The 22,632-nt window shown below is 31.5% G+C and overlaps 1 protein-coding gene across 1 annotated transcript; it reads right to left on the reverse strand.

Moving 5' to 3' along the window:
- Positions 1 to 791: 791 nt before the first annotated feature.
- LOC115710982 (protein DETOXIFICATION 16-like) lies at positions 792 to 15,047 on the reverse strand. Its single transcript, XM_061111641.1, has 10 exons — positions 14,887 to 15,047; positions 14,714 to 14,744; positions 11,306 to 11,510; positions 3,379 to 3,923; positions 3,175 to 3,261; positions 3,001 to 3,057; positions 1,963 to 2,201; positions 1,758 to 1,876; positions 1,581 to 1,667; positions 792 to 1,001 (listed from the first exon to the last, which is right to left on the reverse strand). The coding sequence occupies exons 3-10, from the start codon at positions 11,501 to 11,503 to the stop codon at positions 924 to 926; spliced, it is 1,410 nt and encodes a 469-aa protein (XP_060967624.1). The 5' UTR covers positions 11,504 to 11,510; positions 14,714 to 14,744; positions 14,887 to 15,047; the 3' UTR covers positions 792 to 923.
- Between the last annotated feature and the right edge of the window lie 7,585 nt (positions 15,048 to 22,632).

Consider the following 22,632-nt stretch of genomic DNA (forward strand, 5'->3'; position numbering starts at 1 on the left):
ACACTTCAAAATATTTTTTTTTTATATTTTTACGGAATTATATATAGAAACTCCTATTGCAACTAGCGCTGTAACCTAAATCGCAACAAAAAATCGTATAGAAATCCCTATTGCAACTAACGCTGCAACCACTTTAGAAACTCAAACCGTAAATTTGAAAAAAAAAAACAAAAAAGTTAAAAAACAGTATATGGAGTAATTCCCCTAAAAAATAATATAATTCTATAAAAAAAAATAGACCTATTTCTTTTCTCTACTGCTCTTTATTTTTCAGATTTTTTTTTTATCAAGAATCTTCTTTTTTTTTAATATTAATAATATATTATTTTTTAAATGTATTAGTATTACAATTTACGTTAATATTATTAATAATATATTAGGGTAAAATCTGATTTAAGTGTTTTTATTATTTTTTTTCTTAAAATAGTCACATGACAATAAATTATTATTAACAATAAAATAAAATAGTACTTAAATATATTAATTCTCTTTCTTTATTTTGGAAAGAGAAATGTATTAACTTTGTTAGGAAATATACATTTAATTGAAGTGGAACATTTTAATTGGATTGGGATAGGGAGAAAATTGGGACAGAAAATTTGACTCCTTAAAAAAATATATATTTTGCATTCATAATAAATTATTTAAATTATAATGGTATTATATTAAGTAACATATAGAAAAATATAAATAGAGAAAATAATAACTACATGTAACTAATTAATCAACAACATAGAAAAATATAAATAGAGAAAATAACAACTACATGTAACTAATTAATCAACAACATAGAAAAGTATAAATATATAACCATTCAAACAAATAAATTCAAAATAAAATAATAAAAAGCATCAACAACTCAACAAATAAATAAAATTACAATTTACAAAGTAGTATTATCATGTTCACCAAAAGTGGTGGTGTTAACTAGAATTATTTTGACCTGAAGACTTTTCTCCATAAGTTGAGCATTCCTTCACTCTGTTCTCAGCCTTCATTACCTAAAATATATAGATGAAAATTAAACCTATAATAAAAAAAGAATAGATGTCTAAAAAATTAGGATTATGTTTTATTCAATATAAAAATCTCATCTTATCCTTGAGGTTATATTTGGTAGTAGGAAGGAAAAAGAGTATGATGAATGAAGGGGAATGATGGAGAGTAGGAAAGTAAGGGAGATAGAAAGAATAGTTGTTATTCTTTGTATTGTTTGGTATTGTGGAAAGATGAATAGTAAAATAAATATTAATAAAATTACTATTTTATTATTTTTAATATAATTATATATTGTTTTCTAAAGGGTATAAGACACATCTAATTTTTTTTGTCTTTTTCATAAATTCCTTCAGTTTTGAAGGGATTGAAATTTGTGCACTTGGAGGGGATCCTCTCTCTTCTCTCTACCTCTTGCCAAACAAAGGTTAATCTACATTTCTCCCTCTATGCCTCTTTCTCCACCCCTTTCCCTCCTTCTTTCTCTCGTTTTTACCAAACATAGTGTAAGAGAATCCTCATATATAAAATTTGTCTTATAAAAAATGAAACAAATAAAACGGCTTAAAAAAATATAGACTTACTTCTTTATCCCAGTTGGCACGTAAGATGATCATAAGGAAAAATATTACATTCACAACAAAGCCAATAATCATCCCCAGCCAAAGCCCCTACAGCAATCAAATATATATTATTTTATAGTAAACTAAAAATATTTAGTAATTAATTCTTGCACATGAAAATCAATTTATTATTATTACTTTGGATTTCATGTGGAGTACGAAGGCAAATGTAACTTGACATGGAATTCCAACAAAATAGAACGCTGCAAGATTGAGGTATACACCTTTGTTTTGCCAGCCACATCCTTTAAAAATGCCTAAGAATTAAAAAGAAGAGCAAATAAGTTATTTTCTAATAAAACTTACCTAATGTGTTTGATGAAACAAAGTTATATATATATACCTGAAAGAACAGTCTGAAATCCATTTAGAAAGCATGACATTGCAAGAAAGGGCATCAAGGATGACACAATTTTGACAACATTTTCATCGTTGCTATATAACCCAGCCCACATCTTACGCAAGAGTATGATACTAATTCCAACCACAAGTCCCTCAATGATGACTATTACTGATACCACGACCATGGCTGAACGAGCTGCTTCTAAGTTTTTGGCCCCAATTTCATTTCCAACTCGTACACTGACAAGTAAATATATATTAGAAAGTTATAATTAATGTTTATTCATATATTGCTGTATGAGTAATCATAATGCACTTAAAATATGCACCAAAACATTATATCTAGTGCCATGAAACTGTTTTCTTAAAACAATGAGTCTCAGTTTCAATAAACGATAGTAATCTCTCTAACTTTCTCTTGTTCTCGTATTTAAATGCAAACAAAGAGTTTGACATCTCTAATGAAAAGTATATTATATTTAGCCACTTTTTGTATTTTGCTCCAAAGTACAAGGGACAAAATAATTTTAAAAAGTCAACAAGTTATTAATATTTATTAAAGATATACAATATAATATCACTTGAGGGTAGTTCAAAGAGGAAAATATGTGTGTTGGAAGTGTTGCGTTTGAGCTCAACTTATGTATTATAATATATAAATGTTAAAAAAAAAATTAATACAATATAATAAAATATAAATTAAAAATCTTTTTAAATTAATAAAGTACATCCATACAAAAACAAATAAATTACATAAATAGGAGAGGTATGTTAGTAAATTAGGTCAAATTTGACCATGCTAATATTTTGGACCAAATTAGGCTCTTAATATATTTTCGATCAAATTTGGTCATGCTATATTTTGATCCAAATTAATTTGGCCCAACATTTAATATGTATCAAATGTAACCAGCATTATATATTAGGATTGGAGTTCATTTTTATCAATATGTGCTAACGAAGAAACAATTGACAATCACGTAAAAGTTTGATTAAATATTAATAAAAAGACTAATGAGTAATATTTATTTACTCTTACCTTGCACTGACCATGAGCCCAGCAGGGATAGACCAAATCAATCCAAATGTATTAAGACTGGGAAAAGAGAAACAGATTTTACCTTCCTTGATAAATAATAGTTTTTATGAATCAACAAAAAATATGCATGTATTTAATACAAATAAGATTAATAAGGTAAAAAGTTGAACCTACCATATAGATTGAACTGAAGTTTCAAGCACTGGATTAGGAAAAAACCCAGAAAAGATGATTAATATCTCAAATGCCCAAGTCTTGAAGCTGTTGAATCAATGGAACATTAATAATGTATATATGTTAACAGAACATATATATACATTAATTGAAAGAGAAAATTAATTGTATATGTATATATAATTTCATCATCAACTTATTTACCATTCCATTAGTACCGAAGGCAAGGCTAATTTCATATAAGGAAGAAAATTGTGAAGAGCTTGTTTTGAAAAACCATTCCAAGTTTCTTTGCATGTTGAAGAAAATTTGATAAAGAGGGCCAAACAAAATGCATTTACACAATACGATATGGAGGTTGCCACTGCAGCTCCACTGCTTCCCCACTCATATTTACAAACCATAATCCAACAACAGAGAATATGCACAATAGTTGCTACTACAGAGCTCAAGACTATGGGATTTACTATATTTTGGTTCTGCAAAAAACTTCGAAAGCATTGGAGTAGACCAAATGCAAAATTGCTAGGAACCAAATATAGTAAATATCTTCCTGCTTCATGAGATATTTCATGATCTTGGTGCATGGCAATCAAAATTGGAGTTGCATTTGCCCATATGATTGAAATCATAACACTAGTAGCCGAACTAAATATAATTGCTCTTTGCAATTCTATGCCAAGAATAGGATAGTGTTTTGCTCCAAATAGTTGGCTACATAAAGTGTCCAATGCATTAGTGGATCCCACCTGGTCAAACAAGTCAAGTAAAATGTAATAGTGATACCATGCTAATCAAAAAAATAATAATAGCAAACAAAATGAGTACTAGTAAAAAAGATGCATGAATAAATTAATAGAATTGATAACAAAATATAATAAACTTATAGTAAGTATGAAGTGTAGAGAAACAAAGCACGAGAGAGAAAGAAAGATAGAAGAAAATAGTTCTGCAAAAGCTGAAAATTACAGCAAAGGCAATGTTATTTATAGAGAAGTTTTGATACATATACAAAATTGAAAATAAGAATCATATAACTATAACTAACACAATTAACTAATCATATAGTTAATAGAAAACTAAGTATTAGTTAACAGTGTTTACATCTCCCCTTAAACGAAAAAAATTTTTAGCCATTTTAAGTTTGGACTTAAGGTAGGTAAATCAATCTTTGGACAGTGGTTTAGTGAGCATATTAGCTACTTGATCGAAACAAGGAACATAACAAGCTGAGAGCTTCTTGTCTAGAATGTGATCCCTGACAAAATGCAAATCTATTTCAATATGCTTGGATCGAGCATGGAAAATTGGGTTAGCTGCTAGAGTAGTAGCACTCTGATTATCGACTCAAATAACAGGGCATTGTGGAAGAGTGACTTGTAGCTCAGTAAGCAGAGAAACAATCCATTTCAACTCAGCAACTGTGTTTGCTTAAGCACAAAATTCACTTTTAGTACTTAATCAAGCAACAACCTATTGCTTCTTTGCAGACCGTGAAATGATATTATCACCTAAGTAAACCACATAACCCCCTGTCAATCTTCTGTCAACGATACAGTTGGCCCAATCAGCATCGGAGTAGCTTTCTAATGTCATGACAGTGGTAGGTTTGAGAAATAATCCATTTGAGGTAGTGCCTTTGAGATATCGCAATAACTTCTTACATGCCTCCTAATGCAGCACTATTGGAGCTTTCAAAAATTGGCTCAGTTTGTTGATTGCAGAGGCAACATTTGGCCTGGTGAGAGTAAGGTATTGTAGGGCCCCAATCGTGCTCCTATACAGTGTTGGTTCTTCAAATGGTTCTCCATCATTGAGAGACAGTTTTGTTGTACTGCTTAAATGAGTAGAGCAAGTTTTGGCTCCTTCCATGTGAAGAATGACTAAAAGATCAGTGGTATACTTAGTCTGTGATAAGAACATGCCATTGGAGTCTCGATAAATTTCCACTCCAAGAAAGTAGTGAACCTCACCAAGATCATTGAGTGAAAATTGCCTGTTAAGATCTGTAACCAGTTTAGTTATGAGAGACTTGTTTGGACTTGTTACCAGAATATCATATACATATACAAGGAGTATAAGCAGGTTGTTTCCAATACCATGAACAAATAGAGATGTGTCAGATTTGGATGCCTTAAAGCCCCATTGAAGTAAACTAGTTCTGAGTTTGTTATTCCAAACTCTTAGAGCTTGAGCCTTGTGAAGAAGACAAACATGATCTGGTTTAGACTGATCAACAAAACCTTGAGGTTGTTGCATGAAATTGTCTCAATTAGTGATCCATTTAGGAAAGCATTACTAACATCCAATTGAGTCACTGTCCAGTTTGAAGTAACAGCTAGAGATAAGACTGTTCTAACTGTAACAAGTTTTACTACTAGGGAAAATGTCTCCTCGTAGTCAATACCAGGAGCTTGTAAATAGCATTTGGCTGCAAGTCTTGATTTGAACTTGTCTAATGAACCATCAGCATTGAGTTTAATTCTATGAACCCACTTGTTGCCAATGATGTGCATGACATGTTTATAGGGAACCAATGTCCATGTACCTTCCTTTTTTAAAGCATGAACTTCATGTTGCATTGAGTTAAACCATTGAGGATCTTTAAGGGCTGCTTGAAGAGGTCTTGGCTTATAAGGTAAAAGAGATTCTGGTAAAGGGTGCTTGGGGGCCAATTAAGCTTTTGGTTTAACTATGCCATTCTTGGATCTAGTGACCATAGGATGAGATCTGTGAGCAATAGTGGCAGAAATGTGTTTCCTGAGACACAAGTTGAGGGATTGGGGCCAGGAGCAGCAAGAGCTTTCTCATGAAGAGTTGCGGAACCAACATCTAAAACAGGTTCAACATTTGGAACAGGAACAACATTGGCTATTGGGTTTGAGGTAGAAGGAGTTTCTGTTGTATTGGTATATTGTGGGTCAAATAGGTCAGGTTGTTGGACAGGCTGGTGTGTAAATATTTATGGAGGTAAAGATGCAGGTTGTGGAGCTGGTTGGGGAATTGGTTGTGAGGCAGGGATGAGAGAACAGTATGCCTTGGTTAGCCAAAAATCTTTCAAAAGGTTTGTACTCACCACCACCATTAGCCTGCGCACTCTTAATAGGCAATCCAAACTGTTTTTTCACCAAACTTTTAAACTGAATAAACATGTCAAATGCCTGAGATTTCAATGTTAGTGGATAAATCAAAGTAAACCGGCTATGGTCATCCAAGAAATGGATGTAATATCTGAATCCATCTTTGAAAGGTTCATGAGAGGGGCCCCAAAGGTCTGTATATATTAGTTATAATGGTTTATTTGCACGATATTGATATTGAGATGTTGAAAAAGGAAGTCTATGACTTTTCCCTTGTTGACAGGCATTACAAAACTGAATGTTTTTCAGTGAGATAGTATGGGGTTGGGAGGGCAATAGTTTCTGTAATGTAGAATGAGAAAGATGGCCTAATTTACAATGCCACAAGTTAATGTTAACAGGTTGTGAAACATGCAAAGTAGAATACTTAGAAGAAGAATAAGACGAAGAAGAAGAAGAAGAAGAAGAAGAAGAAGAAGAAGAAGAAGAAGAAGAAGAAGAAGAACAGAATTCATTTTCATTTATTGAAATTGTATAACAAGAGATTGATGTGTGAACACACTCAGTAGTACAAGTACAGTTTGTTTTAAAGTAGACATTATTAGAGTTGGCAGAAGTGGAAACATGACATTGTAGTGTAGGGCTTGACTGATGAGAGGCATCACCAAGGAGATAGAGGCCATCTTTAACCTTCCCTTTGAGAAGAACGGTGTCTATTGTCTTGTCCTTGACAAAGCAATAATTTTTATGAAATTCAAGAAAAATGTCATTATCCTTAGTTAGTTTAGATCACTAACCAGATTTTTAGTAATGGACGGGACATTTAGAACTGAATGCATATGTAAGGGATAAGATTTATTAAGAGATGGAATTGAGACAAAACCTATATGAAAGATGAATAGTTTCTTACCATCTTCAATGGTTAGAGTCTCAGTACTAGTGAAGGCCTTTGAGGTGTCGAGATTAGCATTGTCAAAGGTGACATGAGTGGTAGCTCCTGAGTTCACATACCAAGAACTATCCTCTCCAAAATCTTGAACCATGGTGGTGGTGTATTGTAAAGACCGCTTAGTTTAATTTGGAAATTAGCAGTTAATTATGATTAATTATGAAAATTATTTATAGCTATTTAAATAATTTATTATACTGTTATTTATTGAATTCAGAGATGCATTTTTATGTCATGTAGTAGTTTGCATAATTTTGCATTCCGGTGCCCGGTATTTTGGAACTCGGTGTTTGGCTCAGTAGAAATCACAACTTAGTATGTTAGTAAATTGGGACAGTTATTAGACATTGGGAATGTCGGGAATGGCCGGGAATTTAGAATTTCCTAAAAATACCCCTCTAGTGTGATTTATGTGATTTTGGTGTGGAGGGGCAAAATGGTCTTTTTGCCCCAATGATATTTTGTCTTTTTGTGACTTATTAATTGAAAAATAAATGTTATTTGATCTTCAATATTGGCTGAAGTAAATAGGAATAGGTGTCTTTTATTTTCATTTTCTCATTTCAAAACTCTCAATTTAGAAAAAGATAGAAAATTTTCAAGAAAACACTCTCTCTTTTCCTCTCTTTCTCTCTCGGCTGGAAGGGGTGTTCCAAGGGCTGGGATTTTGATTTTCAAGCTAGCTTCAACCTAAATTCAAGTAATCTCTTGTTGTGGTATGTCTCTCTAGCTTTTTCTCCTTTGTTTCTTGGAAAAAAATGATGAAAATGGTATGATGCATGCATGAATTTGTGGCTGTTGTTGCTGTGTTTATATGTTGTTTACAGAAGCTTAATTAGGTCTAAAATGAATGGATTATCTAGGTTTTAATGCATGCTTGCTATCTTGTTTAAAGCTATGGTTTTTTCTATGCAAAACTTATGATTTTTGAGAGAAATGATTTGAATCTGTTGCTGTGATGTTGTTGATGTTTGTTATTGTTTTTTGAGGTTATTCTAAGCTTGATTAAGTAGAATTGAGCTAGTTTGGTTGCATGTTAGCAAGGTTTGCTCAAGTTTAAGTTTAGAACTCAAAGCTTGAGCTTTAATGGTGTTTTTCATTTCTGTGCATTCTGGGTAGATTTAATGCCTTAGAAATATTATTTGGGTTATATGGAGTAGGTCTGGAAGGTTTGAATTGATTTGGAGTTGATTTGAGCAAGATATGGATTTTTGAGTTTGCTGCCTGCGAGGAACCGGAATTCCGGTTGTGCATCCGGAATTCCGAATGGGGTTCTGAATTTTCCCAGAACCGGAATTCCGGTTGGGCAACCGGTCTACCGGTTGGGGAAAATTCAGGGACCCTAGTTTTCCTTATTTTTATGTTTTTAGGGGTATTGCCATGCTTTTTATCGATAGGGAAACTTTTAGTTCCTAGTTTAAGTCCCCGGGAAGTGATTTAGCGTGTCACTTATAGTGTTGTGATTTTTATGGTTTAGGAGCCTATAATCCGCCGCACAGTTAAAGTTCCAGTCAGGTTGACCGGCACACCTGAATTCGGAATCCAGGAAAGATTAGTATAACAGTATGCATATGTAGATTACATGTTTAGCGTGCATGTAGGAAGCCTGTTAGATTACATTAGTTATGTATGTTGGCTTCGAACCACCCAACCCTGTCACGTCGGTACAGGCTGGAGTATGACCAGCAGCCGGAGTATGACCGGTTCGACCGATCAGGCTGACACTTGGTTGGTGGTTCCGTACTATTGACGTATTCCGTCGGTACAGGCTGGAGTATGACCAGCAGCCGGAGTATGACCGGTTCGACCGATCAGGAGGATACTGTAACACGTCGGTACAGGCTGGAGTATGACCGGTTCGACCGATCAGGCTGTTACTTGTCAATAGTACCGTCCCTATGAACGTTCAGAACTCAGTACCGTGTTGGACACGGCAGTAGTGACTCAGTACCGTGCTGGACACGGCAGTAGTGGGACTCAGTATCGTGTTGGACACGGCAGTTAGGGTTATGATCAGGGGTATGGGCGTCTGATCATGACCGGGTTTTATGTATGAATATTATTATGCTTTTCTTACTGAGTCTGTCGACTCACAGTTCTACGTTTATGTGTAGGTAAAGGTAAGGCTAAAGCTGATGGACTGTGAACGAGCTTGTGAAGATTGTACATGTCGGGGTGGTTAGGCCTGGAGCGTACGATCCTCGGGACAGAAAGGCTGATTTTGTAACTAGTCGCTATGCGACATTTATTTTGTATAAACAGTTAACTTTTGTAAATGATTTTGTAATCGGGATCCCGAGTCTTTTGTAATTATATTTTACAAGTTTAATTAAAAGGCAAAAATTTTAATTAATCACGTTTTCCATAAACCTCGTTGATTAGCAACGAGCTGCACAGCAAGTTTAAAAATCACGTAATACGCCTATGTTAGTTAGGGTGTTACATGTATGCTTGAGGATCACAATCAAATTTAAGATCAGTGAGGAATGCACGATTAACAAAGTTACCTAGTTTTGGAGTTGTCCAATTTTTATCAAACTGGTAATGGCACATAGCAGCTGTGTGACCAATTTTCATGCAAACTTGGCAGACAACCCTCTGATTAGAAAACCTGGGATAGCCCCTGCCTCGATCTGTTGGTGCTTGTGCACTACTTTGAGTTGCAGAATTGGAATTGGCAAAAGGTCGAACACCTCCAGATCTGCCATTGCCAAATGCCACATTTTCTTGCATCTTGACTGAGAGATGTTTTATTTCAAGATCATGTTCAATACGAATTTCATGCAAAAGAAGGAGAGCCTGCACTTCTTCAATGGTCAAAACATCGCTTCTTGAAGTGATCCCCGAGACAACTGGATCAAATTCAGGTCCAAGACCATTAAGAACTTGTAACACCAAATCTTGTTCATCAACAAGTGATCTAGCAATGGCTGGGGAATTCACAATGGCTTGAACTTTGTCAATGAATTCAGAGATTGATAAGCCTCTTTTTTGAACATGTGAGAATTGACCTTTGAGCTAGAGTTGATGAGCTTTGATTTGAGATGCAAATTTCTGCTCAAGTGTACGCCAAACAGAGTAGGAGGTTGTATAGTTAGCAACTGAAGCACGGACATTCTCAGACATGGATGATCGCAGCCATGAGCAAAGAGGTTGGTCCTTTTGTCGCCATTGGAGATACTCGGGGTTGGCAGTATTATTAACAAGATTCTGAGGAGGAGGGACCCCTGTGAACAAGATCTCATTGAGATCATGTCCGATAATGGTGGGAATGACCTAAGATTTCCTAGAAAAGAAGTTAACATGGTCAAGCTTAATTGTGAGAGATGAAGACGAAGAATTCGAGAATGGAATCCAAGAGCGGCGAGATATGTGGCAAGGGCCTGAGTAGCTTGAGCAGCAAAATTCATGGCAGGAGCCTGAGGATTGGAAGTAGACAAAGACATGGTCGTAGGTCAAGATTTCTGATACCATGTAGAGAAACAGGGCACAAGAGAGAAAGAAAGATAGAAGAAAACAGTTTAGCAAAAGTTGAACCTCACATCAAAGGCAATGTTATTTATAGAGAAGTTATGATACAAATACAAAACTAAAAATAACAACCATATAACTACCTTAACTAACTAACACGATTAACTAATCCTATAGTTAACAAAGAACTAAGTATTAGTTAACAGTGTTTACATGAAGCCTTTTCAGCTTATGTTTTGGGTGGGACGGGCGAGTCCTAGGGAAAAATTTAAAATAAGGTCTTTTTAGGCCTCTCAAGGCCCCATAATTTTGGAGGCCCAAAATTAAAAAAAAAATTGTGTATAGGATGTAAAATCAAAAAATCATAATATAATTTATGTTTAATCCAACTTGTATCATGAAATGTAACTGGCTTAGAAATTTAGAATTGATTCTCATTTAATTTTTTTATATTAAACTCACAAATTTTTTATTTTTAGACTCCCAAAATGTCAGGGCGTAAGGCCTAATTAGGCCTGTCTGCCCCACCCTAAAGACGAACTTGTTCCCTACCTCTAATAAGTACATATAATATATAATATAGTAGTAGAGCTCAAATAATATTAAAATAATGTACAAAAGTTAATTATACCAGGACATAATAACCAGTGACCGCAGCAAATGCAGTTGCCATTGATGCACCAGCTAAAGCCAACTTTCCATCATTGTGGCCAATAAACATCAATGATATCATAAGTAAAGAAATATGCATCAAAGTAACCAAAGACACTGGACCTGCTAATAGAAGTTGTCTTTGCACTTCTTTCCAAACCTTTTTCCAGGTCTCCATTTTATTCCTGAATAATATGTTAGCAAGTAGCAATATTATTAAAGCTAAATTAATATTAGGCTATTTAAGATTTTTAACTCCCGAACTATATATTATTGTACATCCTAAACCTTTTAGCCTATTAAAAATAGTCCCTGAACTATTTTCAGTATTGTAAATTGGTCTTTTTGTCAAGTTTTGTCACATGTGGCAAACAAAATGATAACATGACTGCTTAGTCAATTGCCACGTCACTGCCATGTGAATGCCACGTGTGTAATAAATTAAAAAAAATAATTTATTTTTTTAATTTAGTTTTACGTAATTTTCTTGATCATTGATTTTTTTAGTTAATATTTTTTAAAAATACATAATTTTATTTTTTTAATTTTAAATTATACACATAACATTGATGTGGAAACTGGCTAAGCAGACATGCTATCATTTTGTTTGCTATGTGTGACAAAACTTGACTGAAAAGTTTGGGGGCACAATAATACATAGAGTAATTTGCAGCATAAATACCTAAGTTTAACTCCCAGTAGTAAATAAATACCTAAGTTTAATTTTTGACAATAATAATACTTAAGTTATATTTTTGGAACTCTGTAGGTACTTGATCGTTAAATTTTAAGTCATTATCCACGTGTCAATTTCTTATTGGTATATTTAAATTATTTTTTTTATAAAAAAATAAAAATTTGATGACTTGCACCAATTAGAAATTGACACATGACAATTTACTTAATATTTAACAGCTAGGTAATCTTACAAAAGTTTCAGAATTATAACTTAAGTATTATTACCGCTAAAAATTAAACTTAGGTATTTATTTACAACTAGAAGTTAAATTTAAGTATTTATGTTGCAAATTACTCTAATACATAAGTCATAATTTGAAGAACAAAAATCATAAATTGTCTAAATATTATAATAATACATTAAAGAAGAAATAATACTACTAATCAAATTTGAAAGAAAGAAAGAAAACCATAATTGACATATAAATTGGAAATTTTAATTTTCAAAATTGTTAAAAGAAATAAAAAAAATTCTTTTGACGACCAATTATATGTGTGCATATATATCTAAACAAAAATATTCAAAATTTCAACCAGAATATTATAATATTTATCATAAAAAAATATTCAAAATTGTTACTATTATGTTTTTATTTAATTGAAAAATTAAATAAATATTATAATAATACATTATGTTTTTATCTAAGTGTCAGTGACGGACCTAAGATTTTTACTTTGTAGAAGCTTATTTATCATAAAAAAAATATATTTATAGCTATATTATAATCACTCTTACTAAATTTATTTAATTTTGTGAGGACTTTTCTACTATTTTGGCTTATAATTATTAAATTAAAAAATATACATTTAATTTCTTAAAAGATAATATTTTTATTAGTGGGCACTATATCTTAATGGGTCCATCCCCTAAGAGTACTCTCCCAACAACTTCTCTATACCCGGCCATTCTTCAAAATATATCACCAAATTTTTACTTTTTTTATTTGTTTAAACTTTTACATTGCACAATAAAATACATCACAATACATCACCATATTTCACTTTCTTTCATTTTGTTCATTTCAAATATACATATATTCATATGTAAGAGAAAAATTAAAATAATTAATAAAATATAGGAGAATTTTTATTTTTTATGGTTTTTAAGGAACAAATTTATAAAAATGTACTTTTTTCAATAAAGTTATTTTATGGGAAAAAAATTATATATAAAAAAAGGTTAAAAAATGAAGGGTAAACAGCATAAGGTAACAATTACACCCTTAACTATTTTTTCTATATTTATACTTTTTTTTTTTGAATTTTTTTCCCTAAAATAACTTATTAAAACAAAAAATGCATATTTTTGCAGACATTGTATAAAAATCCAAAAAAAAAATATGTAATTTCCTCTAAAATATATTTAAAGTATTCTATAAATTAAATAAAATTCTAAAGAACAACTTTAAAATGAAGAAACAATTCCAAATACATATGATGTAACGTGTTCTTTGTTTGGTTTTTTTTAAAAAAATATTTTAAATAAACTCTATTTTACATCCGCCAGTGCTCTAAATAAATTAATTTTTTAGGAAAGCCATTACCTAAAAAATATAAAACTACTTGTTCAAAATATTTATAGTCCAATGTTTCTTAGGTCATGGCACTAATTTTATTTTCATAAGATTTTTTATTGTCATTGATATTTATGGTCAGCGGCGAAATCAGTGGAGGGACAAAAATCTTATTTTTTAAAATAAGATATGAATGAAAAATATTAATTTTTTGTTGGATAAAAATTTATAGATAAAAATAAATGTGTGAGAATATAAATAAAAATGTACATTTTATGCAGATAAATATAAAAAAATATGTGAGAAAAAAATAAAAAGCATATATTTATAGACAAAAAGAGAAAATTAATTTTATGGGGAAAAAATTAAATTTATTAAATAATTTCTATACAAAATTACAATTTAGGAAAACTCAAGTGTGATCATGTGCCCCCGCATGACCCCATGTGGCCCCGCCTAGTTAGATTTCACACTGCTTTTCCTCATAAAAAAGAGTATGCAAGTTGGAATCTCTCCTTTCTCAATAATAATAATAATAATAATAATAATAAAAAAAAAGTGACATAAATATTCAAAATTTTAATTTTATAAATTGTATAAACTTAATATTTATGTCTAGCGGCATAATTACTCAATATTTGTAAAACTGTAATTTCTTTAAATTTCGTCAATAAAGAATCTGTTTTGAATTTATTAAAAGAACATTTAAAAATTACTGATACTACATGTTTTTGCCTAGCCTCAATAATCTAGAATCAGGACTTTATATGTGTCATGTTTAAGATAATAATAGAATCTGTTCCAATAAAATTAAAAAAAAAATAACAATTTTACAAATATTGAGTACTTTTGCAGTTAAAAATAAATATTGAATTTATGTCTTTTATGAAATAAAAATTTTAAATACTTATATCACTAATAATTATAATTATAATAATAATAATACAATCTTATAAAACCCAACCTAAGTAAGTGAAACTTCATTAAGCAAAAAAAAAGTAAGTGAACCTTCAGTCTATAACCAATCAACTCAAAAGAAAAAAAAAATACCAAAACAAAACAAATCTCCAATATATAGATGAGAGCAAAAGTTATAAAAAACAAAAATTCCTCTATTTATATATAAAACCACATACCTTTATAAGAGTCCCTTACTTTAGCTTCCCACTGGAATTTAACAATGTACATATTAGAGGTTATTACACTATTTTCCACTCAAAAAAAAAAAAAAAAGACATGGTGGTATATCCAAGGGAGAAAGAGTAGTTAAATTGACAATAATAATAATAATATTAATAGTAAGGATCACCGTATATGCTTTCTTTCTTCAATGCTTCAGCCACAAATACAAACTTGTATTCCCTTGAACTCTTCAACCATTTATTAAATAAACTGTGGCTTTCTTTCTTATACTATCATTTTTCTATTTTTCTTTTCTTTATTTGCATAAACCATTTTGGAAATTTCTTCTAGTCTGCAGACATTTTTTAACATCTGTTTTCTGCAGACGTTTTTATTGCACACGTGTCAATTTGTTAGAATTATAGGATTAAGTCGTACGTGGCACATTTTGTATTCTTCCTCTCTCTTTACTATATTACATACTGATCAGTTATTTTTGAAGAAGATGGCAACGAAGATTGTTTCTGTCATCGGATAATGCTTAGCTGCCGTGGAAAACGGCAATTTGTGAAGCCGTTTCTATTATTATTTGCTAAATACCACTCACACGAGGGAGCGTGCTGCGCACCCTCCAAAGAGGTAGATGTTTGTTATACACGCGCGGAACAGTGAGTGATAGAGGAATCTGATATCGCGGGCCCAGCTGCAGAGAATGACACGTGCAGCTTTGTTTTGTTTGCTCACAATTTTCTTGTTGCTCTTGTTTAGTTACCGTTTTTTGAAAGAAAAAAAAAACACACAATCATATCATGGGACGTGAAATATTTATATATGTATTTTTTATTTTCATTCCTATTTAATGTAATATTAATTGCTTTTTTAATCTAAAAACTTTTTGCTTTCAAAAAAAATCTAAATTTTTTTTTCCCATTTAGGCATTTACATTACAGTAAAGATTTTTCAAATTTATAAAAATAACCAAAAATTTGAAAAAAAAAATTATAAAAACAAAAAATATATCTTCAATAAATATAATAAATTATTTTCTTAGTTATTTTATAATTTGTTTATAATTATATTATATTTGGCATATTCATTTTAAAAAAAAAAACAATATTATATTTGGCATAAAGTTACTTTTCTAAGTATTTTACAGTTTATTTATAGTTGATTTACCGTTATTATGTATTTTTATAATTTTAAAATTTTAAAAATATATTTTTATAATTAAAAATTTTATTTCGTAAAATTTTCCTTTGATTTTTTTTATAACAATATAGTAGAGTAAACTTTGTAAAATGAGCCTTTCGAAAAATATAAATTAAGTAAAAAAAAATGTATTAATAAAAACAAGCCTAATTAGTAATTTTTCTCCTGAACTTTGACATGTAGTAAATTGTGCCCTTGAACTTTTTTTGTCGTTAAAAATTCCCCCGAACTATTGAGATTGTTAAATTTGAGGACTTTTGTCTAATTTTATTAAATTTTACTGTTTCAGTGATTGTTTATGTACTAAACCATGCTCCCCAAATTTTGATATCTACCAAATCATGCCCCTCAAATTTTCATATGTACTAAATCATGCCTCTTATACTTTCATCCATGTTAGAATTTTTTTACTAAATTTAGACAAAAGTCCTTAAATTTAACAATCTCAATAGTTCAGTGGAGAATTTTTAACGACAAAAAAAGTTTAGGGGGCACGATTTAGTACATGTCAAAGTTCATGGGGAAAAATTACTAATTAGCCTAAAAACAAACACAATAATAGAACATTTTTTTTGAGCGAAAATACATAAGAATATAACATAAAGAATGATAAAAATATGTAATATTAAAATATAGAATTTTAATTATGTTAAAACCAAAAAAAAAAAAAATTGAAAGGAAAATAGAATAGCATAAGTGAAAAAAAAAATGGAAGAAAGATAAATATAGAGAAAGTAATGAAATGGGAAGAATCTTTAAAGAGAAAAAAAATAAAGAATTGTAATGGAAAAAAAAAATAAGGAAGTGGATATAAAATACACAAAATTATAAAAAATTTAACAAAATTTACCTTAAAGTTAAAAGTAAAAACATACCTTTTATTAAAAAAAAAATATAGCATAATAATATTATTTTACAAATATACACGACAGAAAAAAAAAATCTCATCCACATTTAAATAAATAATAGGAATATTAGCGGTTAAACCACTTGAATTTTACGTTTTGTAATACTTAACCACAAAAACTAAAATTTTGGTGGCAAAACTTACTGAACTCCCATTATGTTTTGCTCCGTACCCCTCCGTCCAAAAATCACAGTTAAGTGCCACGGTGGACTGTCCACGTGTACACACTTGTACACATGGCAAATTTTTAGTAGTCCACACAATATATTAGTTTTAAAAAATAATTACAAATATTTAAAAACAATTAAAAAATTAGAAAAAAAAAATTAAAAAATATTTTTTTACTTTTTTTTTCTTTTTCTTTTTTTTAAAAAATAATTTAAAAAGTATAAAATTATAAAATTATAAAAAAATAATTTAAAAATTAAAAAAAAAAATTCTTTCTTTTTTTCCCTTTCCTTTTTCTTTTCTTCTTCTTCTTCACTAAAAAATCCTAGCAAACCCTAATGCCGACGACACCCCCGACCCCCTTGTCCAGTGTCGGAGCCACCAACGGACAAGGAGATCCAAAACCCCAAAACCCAAAACCCCCAAGTCCCCAAGTCCCGAAACTCAAAACCTCGACCTCCTCCTCTCCCCAATCTCTCGACCAACCCCGGCGACCAGCACAAACAAAGAGACCTCCGGCGACCACCACGAAGAGAGAGGGAGAGAGAGAGAGAGAGAGAGAGAGAGAGACAGAGACAGAGACAGAGCGCGAGGAAGAAGAAGAAAAGAAAAAAAAAAGGAGAAGATCAGGAGAGAGAAAGAGAGAGCCTTCGCCTCCGGTCTGGTGCTTCGGCTCTGGTGGTGAGACAAGAGAGAGAGAGAGAGAGAGAGAGAGAGAGAGAGAGAGAGAGAGAGAGGGCCTGGGAGGGGTTCAGTAGAAAAAGAAGACAAAAGAAAAAGAAGAAGAAGAAAGAAAAAGAAAATGAAAAATTATTAATTTTTTATTTTTTTTTAAATTAAAAAAAGTAAAAAAGAAAAAGAATTTAAATTTTTTTTCTAATTTTTTAATTTTTTTAAATATTTAAAATTAATATTACGTGGACCACTAAAAATTTACCACGTGAACAGTCATTGTGGTATTTAACTGTGATTTTTGGACGGAGGGGTACATAGCAAAACAAAATGGGTGTTCAGTAGATTTTGCCACCAAAATTTTGGTTTTTGTGGTTATGTGTTACAAAACGTAAAGTTCAGATGATTTACCGCCAATATCCCTAAATAATATAATGAATGTCTATAATTTTAATGTGTTACTAAAAAGGGCATAAATTTCCTTAAACTATTTCTTAGGGTAATAATTAAGCATTTTTCAAACAAATCATAAATGTATAATAATTTAAAAATACGAATAATAAAATTATAAAATGTAATGAATATGAAGAAAATCTACAAATTTGATCAGTAATTACCGGAAATTCAAATACTATGGAAATCGATGATGTTTGAGAAAAACACTTTAGGTACTCAAATAAAAGAATCAAAATTTGAAAGAAATCGTTTATAAAATCCCAGTGAATTTTTTGGAAGAATTTCGTAATAATTATCGAAAACAAGCCAAGAAAGACCAACCCAATGTGAAATGGAAGTGATATGGGATGGAGGGGAGGGCGAACCTGAAGTTCGATGCAATCGTCGAACTCGAAGCTATGGTTGTGTTTTGGAGCAAGAGCAAAGGTGATCTGGAGCTGTGACGAAGAGAAACTACTTTTCCAGTAAGTGCCTCGTGCGATGAATAGAGTTAGACAAAGAAAATGGTGTTTAATGAGGAAGTACAAAAAAGAAAGAGAAAAAAAAAGGAGATTTTTTAATTTTTTTTTCAAAAAAAAAATGGGAAATTAAATGGTAAATATAAGAGATTATTAGATATTATATTATAGATGTGAATACTTAAAATATACTATTTCGGTAAATACCAAATACCAAATGAGTATCGCTTAGAGGAACTAACTATTACCTTTTTTAATGTTTATTGTAGGGTAACTCTTTGAATTAATATGAGAGCATTTTATTCTATTTTTTGAAAAAAAGACATAATTCATTGAACTAAATCCGTTGTTACAGAAAAACTCAAAAATCGTGGACAAGCATCCGTCCAAACATAATTTCCTAAACTAGCAATAGAGGTTGACAGTGTGTGGGCAATACCATTCGCCGAACGCGGAACGACGATGCAAGAACCACCACCAACAGCAGCTAATAAAGAATAGACATCTAATAAAATAGGCAGAAGACTAAAATTCATGTGAAGCTTATTAATTCCACCAATTGCCACTGTAAAATCACTATTAATAATGGAGATACAGAAACCATGTTGATGCGCAAGAGACAGACCCAACTGAATGGCAAGCAACTCTGCCACATTAACAGAGAAATCACCTAACACACCAGATAACCACGCCGCCCAAACCACACCTGTAGCATCTTGTATCACTCCCACCAAACCGACAAAACCCCCGCCTGGTAACACTGAAACATCAATCGCTAGATCAAAGGACTCAGGCGGTGGTGGAATTCATCGATTAGGTTGATTTACAGGTGAGTGTGCAAGGCTCAACCTCAAATGAAGGCCCCGCCTACCGTATTCCCTAAACTCCACTAGGTGATAATTGGCCAATTCTGGAATAACATCTAATCGAGGTTGCATGTGATTGAGTTTCGATCATATTAAAGACACTAAAGAGTTGTCATCAGTATAGCAAAAGCCTCCCGAGATAGCTTATCAAAGAGAAAAATGAGAATATCTTGCATTGATCCATATACACCTCGACAAAGCACCGACCACCCCAATTGCTACCACATAGCGGAGTCAACCCAACGAAGGAAAAAAGAGCATGCTTAGAAGTTTCAAGTTCCGTTTTGCATTGTGAATAGCAAAAGATACCTAAACTTTTTAGGAGATAAGTTGTGTTGCTACTAGTAATGCCACAACTACAAAAATGGTATTTTGCTTCAATTTTAAGTGACATATAAAGAATTTGTATCGGTCTGTGTAATCGACACTATAACCGTAAATGCAAATATTCATATTTTTGTTTCACTTGATAACAAACGCTAAAAGATTTTTTCTTTAGTTCATAACCGACGCAAATAGTAAACACTTACGTAAATTAGTTTTTTGTTTCAGTTATGAACCGAAGTAAAAGAATAAAAAAAATAAAAAATAAATATAAACTTTTAGGCCGTCACAATCCTTCGGACCGCCACAACAACCCAACAACAATAACAACAATAAATACCGCCACCACAGCAACCCATTGTACCACCAAAAGCACATCGAACCACCACCATCCCACCAGACCACCACCACTGCCTGCAAAAGAAATTAGAGAGAGAGAGAGAGAGAGAGAGAGAGAGAGAGAGAGAGAGAACTCGAACAAAAGAGAGAGACCAGAGCTGGAGCTGGGCGCGTGAGACGGAGAACAATGTAAAATAATGAATCTCAACTTTGAAAAGTCCATTTTTTTAGAGAGAGAGAGAGGGCGAAGGCAGTAGAGATGGTCTCGTACTTCATAATGGCGGACAATGAGCTCCAACGTCACATGCAAAAAAAATGAAAAGAGATATATAATTAGTACAATTTATCCACTTCAAATGTAATTTAATAACACTAATTATTAATTTAATTTTCTAATAAAAAGGGAGGCACGTACCTATCAACTATCAACTATTAACTAGCATATATATACATATAATTAGGCATTTTCTTTCTCTTTTTACTCAAATCACAACTAAAGAGCAGTTTTTTGTCCATGGATGTAGACATAATTTTGTCTATTCCATTAACAAGGTGTGAAGTAAAGGATGGTTGGGTACTGGCATTATGATCGAGATGGAGTTTATAATGTTAAGAGTGGCTACTCGCTGGTGTGGTCACTTCAGGTCGATGAGAGAATAGAAGACTCATCTAAGTTGATTCATTGGTAGAATGGAGTATGGAATCTTGCTATGCCACCAAAAGTAAAAGTTTTTGTTTGGCGTATGTTCCATTTAGTGTTACCAATAGTTACACAGCTTATCTCTCGAAAAGTTAAGTTACCTCTTTGTTGCTCACGGTGCGGAGAAGAAATTGGAACTCTAGAACATGCTTTATTTTTTTGCTCTGTTTTGATTCTATTGTTACATCGATTAAGGGTATGGTCGGTGTTCCATCGTTGTGTACATGGACCAATGCTAGAAGTTTTGCTCTTTCTCTTTAAAAATTTATCCTGTGAGTCTTTTGAATTGATAATAATTACTTTATGGTGGATTTGGTATGATCGAAACTCAATAGTGTTTGGTAATAAGAAGTCAAGATTAGATGTTGTTCTAGAGTAAGCTCATAATCACTTTTTTGAATTCAAATCGGCGGGGCCTTCATTTGGGATTGCACTATTCAAACCCTATTGAAAACCCTTGGTGGATGCCTCCTCCTTCTCATTCTTTTTCTCTTGCGACTAATGCTTCAATGATTCTTGGGAGGGGCTTTGTCAGATTGGGTGAAGTGATACGGGACGTCGATGGTGTAGTATGGATGGCTTAGTCATCTGGTGTGTTAGGTGAATTTTCTGTCAATGTAGCAGAGCTGCTTACCATTAGACTGGACCTAATTCTTTCTCACCAATTTAGTTTTAGTATTTCCATTATTAATATTGATTCTTCAGTGGCAATTAGTTAGATTAATAATCTTCACTCAAATTTTAGTTTTCAATCTATTTTATTAGATATTAATTCTTTATTAGCTGCTGTTAGTTGTGATTTTTGTAGTACCATTTCACGACTTGCAAATAATGTTGCCCACAACCTCTATTACTAGTTAGAAGAGTATATGGACAAATACTTGTCTATACTTTTTAAGTTCTTATGTATCAACAAATTTATGTGCGTTTGGAAAGTAATAATGTAATTGGAGGTAATTACATAATTTGACATGTTTGTCTAACCATGTAATTACACTGTAACTGTGTAATTGAAAGTAATTGAGGGATTCCAATTACACTCTCCAATTCTCATGGCCACCCATGAGGAATGTAATTATACTGTGTAATTACTAAAAACTTTCCATATTAAACATTAGCTATTAAAAAATATTATTTTCCTATATAGTTACTAACTATTTTACCAAACAAGATATTAGGAATTCATATGTAATTACCACCTCATATCCAAACACACATTGCATTTTAAAATATAGTGTAATTACTAAATTGTGTAATTACTAGCCTAATAATTACCCTACCTAGTAATTACAGAGCTACTTCCAAACACATTTAATAATTGTGTATTTCCTTTTAAAAAAAATACTATTGAATGTACCTTGTTAACTCTTTTAGAATAGTTGTAACATTTTCGTTTTCATAATTGTAATATTTTTTTTTTTTCGAAAGGCATAATGTAATTGTTCTCTTTTTTTTTTAAAAAAGGAAAAAAAAAAACTTACAAAAATACTGAAATTTAGATTAATTTCTATAAAAATATTGTCACATGAATTTTTTTTTAAAAATACTGTGTTTTTATAAAACACAAGTAGAACACAAAACAGAACAACTCAAACCAACAGTAGAATAACTAAAATACACCATTGAAAACTTAACATAATATACTGCAGTATAAAATTTATAAAAAAATACATTAAAAAAAATAAAAAAAAAATACCGCCTAACAATATTTTTGTCAAAAAATAACAAAAATTAGTATACCATATAAATTTTTCAAAAAATATTATACGATTTTGTTGGCACAAAAGTTACACAATTTATCCACTTCAAATGTAATTTAATAACAAAAATGTAA

This window comes from Cannabis sativa, chromosome 3 (assembly GCF_029168945.1).
Source record: "Cannabis sativa cultivar Pink pepper isolate KNU-18-1 chromosome 3, ASM2916894v1, whole genome shotgun sequence".
Lineage (NCBI taxonomy): Eukaryota > Viridiplantae > Streptophyta > Magnoliopsida > Rosales > Cannabaceae > Cannabis > Cannabis sativa.

Bases quoted from the DNA above. Each gene is read 5' to 3' on its own strand.
- LOC115710982 (XM_061111641.1), bottom strand. From the start codon at position 11,503: ATGGAGACCTGGAAAAAGGTTTGGAAAGAAGTGCAAAGACAACTTCTA. The intron at 3,058-3,174 runs GTAGGTTCAACT...CTCTTTTCCCAG, and splicing joins ACTTCAGTTCAATCTATATG to TCTTAATACATTTGGATTGA. The intron at 1,002-1,580 runs GTAAGTCTATAT...TATATATTTTAG, and splicing joins GTGCCAACTGGGATAAAGAA to GTAATGAAGGCTGAGAACAG.